The 9,337-nt window shown below is 42.7% G+C and overlaps 1 protein-coding gene across 3 annotated transcripts in view; it reads left to right on the plus strand.

The window, feature by feature from the left end:
• The first annotated feature begins 857 nt into the window (after positions 1–857).
• Positions 858–9,337, plus strand: part of LOC116482488 (protein FAM24B) — a 57,505-nt gene continuing 49,025 nt past the window's right edge. For 2 of the 3 annotated variants that reach the window (XM_058435933.1, XM_058435934.1), the window contains exon 1: positions 858–1,061. In XM_058435933.1, coding sequence (XP_058291916.1) covers positions 1,019–1,061 — 43 coding nt within the window. In that variant the 5' untranslated portion in view covers positions 858–1,018. The remainder of the gene's footprint in view (positions 1,062–9,337) is intronic. The other variant, XM_032175981.2, reaches the window with a different exon arrangement.

The following is a 9,337-nucleotide window of genomic DNA, read 5'->3' on the forward strand; positions in this document are numbered from 1 at the left end:
TCAATCACCAACGTTCTACTCAGTCCCCTGCAATTGATTCTCGGATAAATTACTGGACACCTACTGTGTGCATAGGAGTAGGAGCAGAACACAATAAAAGACAAAGTGTATCTTTTTCGAAATTAAGTCGACGGCGGTCGTCTGTAGCTGGACTTTTTACACAGCCTGTTTTGGTGGAGAGGAGGTGGCTTGTTTGAGGGTAGATGGGAGGACTGACTTTCACAGCAGCCCTGACGACCTGTCACGCCTGACGGCGACGTTTATGAAATTCCAAGTCCTGGTCACCTTCCCCTGCTCATGCCTCGGGGCTTCGGGTACTTCCCAGCCAGACCCACCCCGCCTCCGCCCACCCCGGTTCTCGCCTCCACCCCGCAGCCCCGCTCCCCCGCAGAGACCGGACACCAACTGCTCTCCTGGGTCCCAGACTCAGACCCTCACGGTTCCCCGAGGAGCTCGGCAGTCGCCGAGCGCAGCGACCCCGTCCCCGGCGGCCCGGCGCATCCTGGAGCAGGTGGCGCCAGAAGCTCCTCCCAGTCGAAGTCGCAGGCGCGGAGACCAGCCCGGGTGAGGAGGCTCTGAGTTAGGGCCCCGCCTGCTGCATCCCAGGAAGCGGCAAGCGTGGGGCGGCGGGTGAGGCCCCAGTCCTCGGACCGCGTGTCCACTGCGCCGCCTCCTGCCAGGCCAGCCCAGCCCTGGAACCTCTCTTCCAGTGCTTAAGTGTCGGTCAGTGCAGCGCAGAAACGGGCAGGCAGAGCGACTCTCGGCTCACATCATTTCAAATGCCCATCATTTCAAATGCCCGCCCCTTATGGCTTTCGTGAGAACCTGCACCAGAGACACGCATGCGCGTAAACCAACCGGACTCTAAAGGCGTTCAAACTGTCCTCAGGCGGCGCGAAAGAGCGGAGCATGCGCACTGGCAGCCCCTCGCGCAGCCTTTGGAGACTATGCGCAGGTGCGGTGCACTGCGCGCGGGCACCAGGGCGGGTTTTCGACGCTGGCGGTGGAGGCAGGCAGCATGAACCACGGTTGCTGGGCGGATGGGGAGCGTCTGTGGTCAGGTAGGTGTGGTCTCTTCGCTCTACGCGATGTGCACGAACGACTCCTGACCTCGTTCTTTCCCGAGTGGACGCCAGGGCCTTTTCTGCCTCCACTCCGTCGGGTCTGCAGCATTTGTGGCAGCGAGCGCGGCGGAAGCGCTGTCCGCTCGGGTTAATTTTACTCCGAACTCTCCCTGCCTCCCTCATACACATTCTCGCGTTAGAGGGGAGTTGGGGTAGATATTGAACGGCGTTAGTGGTGGGCGTCGGGCCACACGGGCCTTCCCCAGGTGCCATCTCAGCTGATGCTCCCTGATCCTACGGCGCTGCCAGGACTGTGCTGGACGCCCTCGTGACAGAAATCAGAAGGCTGAGAAAGATCTCAGGTGTTTGGATGGAGTGGTCGCCTGAGGGAGTTTAACAGATGCCCCTTGGGATAGGAAGTAGATGTCGCCTCTTTCTTCCTTTTGTACTCCAGATGTATTCTAAGTTGTGTACACCAGACTTTCTGTTCTTTATGCCCCGCCCATTGTAGTCATAAGTTAACTTTGATACATGTCATCCTAATTGGACAGTCTAAAGGAAAATAGGCTTTTTAGAATTACCTATCTGAAACTTCACGAGCAAGATCAATACTATAAGCTGGATTTTGACTTCCTTAAATAAGGCAGAAAGCCTACAGCATTTTGTCGTCTCCCCTTTCATTCAATCTCGTATATTCAATATATCACTCAGTCTTGCTTTATTTTTGGTTTTTAAAGAAAAACTTCCCTGTCTTTCTCCGTCTCTGCCTCTCTGTTTTGAAATACTAGCTTTCATCGGAACAATTCCAGGAGTTTCTTTACTGGTCGATAGTCGTTATCTCCTCACCTGCGTTTCATTTTCTGCACTGCCCTCTAATCTTTTATCAATCGTCCTGGTGCTTGATGCTTTCTGACTGAATCACCATCACCATTACTTTTTTTTTTCTTTTGAGATGGAGTTTCACTCTGTCACCCAGGCTGGAGTACAGTGGTGTGATCTCGGCTCCTGCAACTTCCGCCTCTTGGGTTCAAGCGATTCTCCTGCCTCAGCCTTCCAAGTAGCTGGGACTACAGGCGTGCACCACCAGGCCCAGCTAATTTTTGTATTTTTAGGAGAGACAGGGTTTTGCCATGTTGGCCAGGCTGGTCTCAAACTCCTGGCTTCAAGTGATCCGCCCGCCTCGGCCCCCAAAAGTGCTGGGATTACAAGCGTGAACCACCACACCTGGCCACCATTACTTCTTAACAGGCATACAAAGCCCTTTATCCTTGACTTCTGCCTGCCTCCTAGACCCCCCCAGCTTTTGTACATGCTTTTCCCTCTACCTAGAATGCCCCTTCTTTTGGATAGCAGGAAAAATCCTGTTCATCATTTAGTGCCAAGCACAACCCTCCACACTGTGAGAGAATTTGTCAGTAATTTCTCTCTGCTACACTTAGAGTTTTTAGATACTACAATTCTCTTCTGGTATGGAGCTTTACCAAATAACTCTCACATTTGTTTTCCCAACCATCTGTACAGTTGTTGAAAATAGGAATTGTTTTGTGCCTAGTAGAGATTGAGTATAGGTTTGTTGTATGGAATTGATAGAGATAGCAATAGAGGTTGTTTGGGAACTCTATCACAGTATAAGAGGAGTAGGAAGAGGTGAAACTGGCAAATTCAATCTTATTTTCAAAGCTGAAAAACTTTGCAAAAGTTAGTGAGAAAATTATGACAGTGAAAGAGATCTGAGCTAACCCATCCCCAGTCTTGCCTTGATTATTCTTGGGCTTTTGGGACATTTAGGTTATAGTTTAAATTATCATAGGCCTTCCCCCAAACTCAACTGCTTTTGCATCAGGCTGACAGGAGGAGAGGAGCCTGGGTCCTGCTAAGGTGCAGACATGAACTATTATCAGTCATTATTCAGAAGGTTATAAGATATGCAACTTCCCCAATTATTCCTGCAGATAACACCACTATTGTAGATTGGCCTTTTGAGATATCTTTTCAGGTTTTTTTGCATGTCTGACACCCACCATTCCTACAGCCCCACCCAGAAGTGACTCAGTGCGCAAGAGGACAGCTTCACCCCTTGTGATTTCGTCTCTGCCCCAACTAATCAGCAGCAAGCCTAGCGACCTCCACCACTTCCCCCAAACTGCCTCTGAAAAATCCCTAACCTATAAGCTTTGGATGAGAATGATTTGAGTACTAAATCTATCTCCCTCATGGTGTGGCTGGCTTCATGTATATTAAACTCTTTCTTTACTACAATGCCACGATCTTTGTGTAGCAGGCAGGAAGAACCCTTCGGGTGGTTACAAAGCCAGGGTGTTGTGCTGGTGCCTAGGTGACCGCAATTTTAATGTAATAAATTACTCTTGTCATGAATGGCAAATGGTATTTTTTGCTTTATTTTTATTTTTTCACTTGAAATAAAGAATAAGGCATATCTTTGAAATCTTTCCACCAATATCACAATGTATTTTTTTTGGCTTGACTGTTTTAAAGAGAAGTTTATTATATACAACTTGTAGAATTTAGAGTAGAATCATATATGTATCTACTGTTGCTAACAGAGTGCCTTTGCATAGTGGCAATCAAACACTTTAGTCCCAGGACCTTTTACCCTCAAAATATTGAATATCCTAGAAAGCTTTTGTTTTTGTATGCTCTTTTCTTATTTTTTAACACTTCTGGTTTCATCTGTGACACGTAAACCACTTAGAAGTCAATCACAACTGTCCTCATAAGAAAAAAGCTGAACAAATGGAACATTAACAGCCTTTAAAATATCCATCAGATAATGGAGGTCACAAAGCAAATGGCCACCTCCAAACTGGATAGGCAAATATAGAAAATCACAACTGATATCAGCATGCTAGGAACAGAAATCCTCATGAGGCAGTAAATGGTAGGAACACTTAAAATGGTCATTGATGACTTGCTGGAGGCTGAGTGTGAGTTAGCTTGAGAGTTAGAAACTCCTAGGAGACCACTCATATGGTGCCCTTACACTTTTGGGAGTTTTACTTTTCAGAGCTGCAGCGGATTCTTAGGACAAGGATTGGATTAAAACTCCCTCCTGCTTTGTGCAGAAGGAGGGAGCAAAGTAACCTTTTTGAAAACTGCCCTCAGCATTTTCCCTAATAAAAGCCTTCTCTCAAAGGAAAGTACTTTACCAGAGCCTTATCTGTTCTAGGGAGAGGGCAATTAGAAGATTCCAGCCCCCTCTAGCCTTCCCGTTGTTAGTGGTAGTGAATCTGCAGGGGGATGCAGCAACCTCAATTCTTGTCAGAAGAAAGAATTCGACCAAGGGTCATAAGGAACAGTGAGAGACCAAGGCAAGTTTTAGAGCAGGAGGAAAAATTTATTTAAAAGCTTTAGAAGTGGAACAAAAGGAAGTAAAAGTACACTTGGAAGAGGGCCAAGCAAGCGCCTTGAGAGATCAAGTGCGTGGTTGGACCTTTGATTTTGGGTCTTACATGTTGACATGCTTCCGGGGTTGCATTATTTCTTGCTAATTCTTCCCTCAGGGTGGGCTGTCTGCATGCTCAGTGGCGTGCCAGCACTAGGGCGGGGCCGTATGCGTAGTGTGTTTACTGGAGTTGTATGCATGTTCACTTGAAGCATTCTTCTCTTACCCATCCAATGTTCTTAGAAGGTCATATACCAGTTAAACTCTGCCATTTTGCCTCTTAGTGCACATGCTTGAACCCACTTGCCCAACTCCTGAGATCTTATTGGCAAGCTGTTGATCGCCAGTTTCAGGGTTTTTTTAATTAGGAGACTGCCTTTCCCTAGTGCCAGCTGTGACCAATTATTATCAGACTAACATTTTATTTAAAAGGAGTCTCTGGGGAAACCCAAAGACAATGACAATGTGGAAACTCAAAGCAAGGATAGTAGATTGAAGCCTCTGACACTGATAACTACAGCAAACATTAAACACAGCCTAACTTCTAATCAGATTGACATGAATCAAGTAGCCTGATTACCTCAGTTTCTATACATTCTTCCAGATATGTTATGTCTGGCTTTCAACAAAAATTTACAAAGCATGCTAAAATGCAAGAAAGAACAAGAAACAAAGGAAATATCAGAACCATTCTTACATATGATGCAGATTTTGTAATTCTCAAGTAGGGAATTTAAGGTAGCTATGATTGATATATTAAGGGCTCTAATGGAAAAAGCAGATAGCATGCAAGAGTGAATGGGTAATGTAAGCAGAGATATGGAAACTCTAAGGAAGATTTAAAAGGAAATGATAGAAGTCAAAAAACAATGTGACAAATGAATGCCTTTGATGGGTTTTTCAGGAGACTGAACAGGCCAAAGAATAAATGAGCTTGAAGAACTGTTAATAAAACCTGAAAAGCAAAGAAAATAGAGATGAAAAAGTAGACTATCCGAGAACTGTTGGACAGTTACAAAACTTGTAATAACATGTACAATGGTAATACCAGAAGGAGAAGAAAGAGAAGAGAGTAGAAGAAATATGTGAGATAATAATGGTTGGGAATTATCCAAAATTAATGACACCAAACCCGTTCTTAGAGCAGGAAGCTCAGAGAACACCAAGCAAGATAAATACTAAAAGGTCTATACCAGAGGTGTCCCCGGGCCACCGTGGAAGAAGAACAATTGTCTTGGGCCACACATAAAATGCAGTAACGCTAACAATGGCTGATGAGCTTAAAAATTGCAAAAAAAACCTCATGCTGTTTTAAGAAAGTTTACAAATTTGTGTTGGGTTGCATTCAGAGCCCTCCAGGGCCGTATACAGCCTGCAGGCCGTAGGTTGGACAAGCTTAGTCTGTACCTAGGCATATTATATTCAAGATGGGAAAACCAAAGTCAAAGAGAAAGTCATTGAAAGGAGCCAGAGGAAAAAATACACACTATAGAGGAACAAGAATAAGAATTATATTTCTGATTAGAAACCAAGCAAGAAGGGACTGGAGTGAAATATTTACAATGTTGAAAGAGAAACCCCACCAACCTAGAATGTATCCACAAGAATTACCTTTCAGAAGTGAAGGAGACTTAAAGATTTTCTTAAACAAAAGCTGAGGAAATTTGTCAGTGATAAACCTGTGTTGCAAGAAATATTAAAATAAGTTCTCCAGAGGGAAGGAAAATGAACCAAGGTCATGAACTTGGATCTATATAAAGGAAGAGCATCAGTGAAGGAATAAATGAAGGCAAAATAAAATCCTTAATGTATATGTATACATAATGTATATGTACCTAAAAACAGAGCATCAAATATGTGAAGCAAAAATTGATAGACCTGCAAAGAGAAATAGACAAATTCACTATTACTGTTGGAGACTTCAACAACCCTGGATCAGTAATTGACAGTTTCAGCATGCAGAAAATCAGCAAGAATATAGTTGAACTGAATTGTACCATCTGTCCACTGGATCTAATTGATATTAATAGAACACTTCAACAATAGCAGAATACAAATTTTTCTGAAACACTCCTGGAACATTCACCAAGATAGAGCACATTCTGGGCCATAAAACACCCCTTAACAAATTCAAAAGAATAGAAATTATACAAAGTGTGTTCCTAGATCACAATGGTATTTAATTAGAAATTTGTAACAGGAAAATACTTGAAAAATCCTAAAATATTTGGAGATTAACAGACATATTTCTAAAATAACACTTGGCTTGAAGTTTCAAGAGAAATTTAAAAATATTTCAAACTAAATGAAAGTGAAAATACAACTTATTCAGAATTTGTAGAATTCAACAAGAGCAGTGCTTAGAGGGAAATGGAGAGTATTGAGTACATGTTGGAAAAGAATGATCTAAAATCTATTATGTAAGCTTTCACCTTAAGAAACTAGAGAAAGAAGAGCAATATATAGGCACACCTAAGAGATACTGTGAGAAATTGCTATCTATGGCTACTAAAGCCTTATGAAATGTATTTCTTATACAATAAGACTTGAAAGTTGAAATTACTCCTTGATCCGTGGGCTGCGGAATGGATGTTGTGTTGGTAGGCATGAAAACATTAATCTCCTTGTACATCGCCATCTGAGCTCTTGGGTGGCCAAGCATCAGTTAGCACTAATGTATTGAAAGGAACTTTTTTCTGAGCAGGAGGTCACAGCAGGGAGCTTAAAATATTCAGTAAACCAATGTGTTGTCATTCTGGTTTTGTTGTTCCATTTGTAAAGCAAAGACAGAGCAGATTTAGCATAATTCTTAAGAGCCCTAGGATTTTCAGAATGGTAAATGAGCGTTGGCTTAAACTTGAAGTCATCAGCTATATTAGTCCCCAGCGACAATGTCAGCCTGCCTTTTGAGTCAGAATCAGCTTTTAAGCCAGGCGTTGACCTCTCTAGCTGTGCAAGTCCTAGAGGGCATCTTTGTCCTATAGAAGTCTGTTTTCATCTATACGGAAAATCCATTGTTAAATGTGGCCACCTTCATGAATTATCCTAGCTAGAGCTTCTAGATAACTTGCTGTACCTTCCTGTTTCACCTTGCACTTTTATGTTTTGGAGATGGTTTATTTTTTAAACCTCATGAACTGACCTCTATTAGCTTCAGTCTGTTCTTTTTTTATTTTATTTTTTTAAATTATTATACTTTAAGTTTTAGGGTACATACGCACAACATGCAGGTTAGTTACATATGTATACATGTGCCATGTTGGTGTGCTGCACCCATTAACTCATCATTTAGCATTAGGTATATCTCCTAATGCTTTCCCTCCCCCCTTCCCCCACCCCACAACAGTCCCCAGTGTGTGATGTTCCCTTCCTGTGTCCATGAGTTCTCATTGTTCAATTCCCACCTATGAGTGAGAACATGCAGTGTTTGGTTTTCTGTCCTTGCGATAGTTTGCTGAGAATGATGGTTTCTAGTTTCATCCATGTCCCTACAAAGGACATGAATTCGTCATTTTTTATGGCTGCATAGTATTCCGTGGTGTATATGTGCCACGTTTTCTTAATCCAGTCTATCATTGTTGGACATTTGGGTTGGTTCCGAGTCTTTGCTATTGTGAATAGTGCCGCAATAAACATACGTGTGCATGTGTCTTTATAGCAGCATGATTTATAGTCCTTTGGGTATATACCCAGTAATGGGATGGCTGGGTCAAATGGTATTTCTAGTTCTAGATCCCTGAGGAATCGCCACACTGACTTCCACAATGGTTGAACTAGTTTACAGTCCCACCAACAGTGTAAAAGTGTTCCTGTTTCTCCACATCCTCTCCAGCACCTGTTCTTTCCTGACAGTGAGATGGTATCTCACTGTGGTTTTGATTTGCATTTCTCTAATGGGCAGTGATGATGAGCATTTTTTCATGTGTTTTCCGGCTGCATAAATGTCTTCTTTTGAGAAGTGTCTGTTCATGTCCTTTGCCCACTTTTTGATGGGGTTGTTTTTTTCTTGAAAATTTGTTTGAGTTCATTGTAGATTCTGGATATTAGCCCTTTGTCAGATGAGTAGGTTGCAAAAATTTTCTCCCATTCTGTAGGTTGTCTGTTCACTCTGATGGTAGTTTCTTTTGCTGTGCAGAAGCTCTTTAGTTTAATTAGATCCCATTTATCAATTTTGGCTTTTGTTGCCATTGCTTTTGGTGTTTTAGACATGAAGTCCTTGCCCACGCCTATGTCCTGAATGGTATTGCCTAGGTTTTCTTGTAGGATTTTAATGGTTTTAGGTCTAACATATAAGTCTTTAATCCATCTTGAATTAATTTTTGTATAAGGTGTAAGGAAGGGATCCAGTTTCAGCTTTCTACATATGGCTAGCCAGTTTTCCCAGCACCATTTATTAAATAGGGAATCCTTTCCCCATTTCTTGTTTTTGTCAGATTTGTCAAAGATCAGATAGTTGTAGATATGCGGCATTATTTCTGAGGGCTCTGTTCTGTTCCATTGATCTATGTCTCTGTTGTGGTACCAGTACCATGCTGTTTTGGTTACTGTAGCCTTGTAGTATAGTTTGAAGTCAGGTAGCGTGATGCCTCCAGCTTTGTTCTTTTGGCTTAGGATTGACTTGGCGATGCGGGCTCTTTTTTGGTTCCATATGAACTTTAAAGTAGTTTTTTCCAATTCTGTGAAGAAAGTCATTGGTAGCTTGATGGGGATGGCATTGAATCTATAAATGACCTTGGGCAGTATGGCCATTTTCACGATATTGATTCTTCCAACCCATGAGCATGGAATGTTCTTCCATTTGTTTGTATCCTCTTTTATTTCATTGAGCAGTGGTTTGTAGTTCTCCTTGAAGAGGTCCTTCACATCCCTT

The sequence above is a fragment of the Hylobates moloch genome, unplaced genomic scaffold, assembly GCF_009828535.3.
Source record: "Hylobates moloch isolate HMO894 unplaced genomic scaffold, HMol_V3 SCAFFOLD_3, whole genome shotgun sequence".
Lineage (NCBI taxonomy): Eukaryota > Metazoa > Chordata > Mammalia > Primates > Hylobatidae > Hylobates > Hylobates moloch.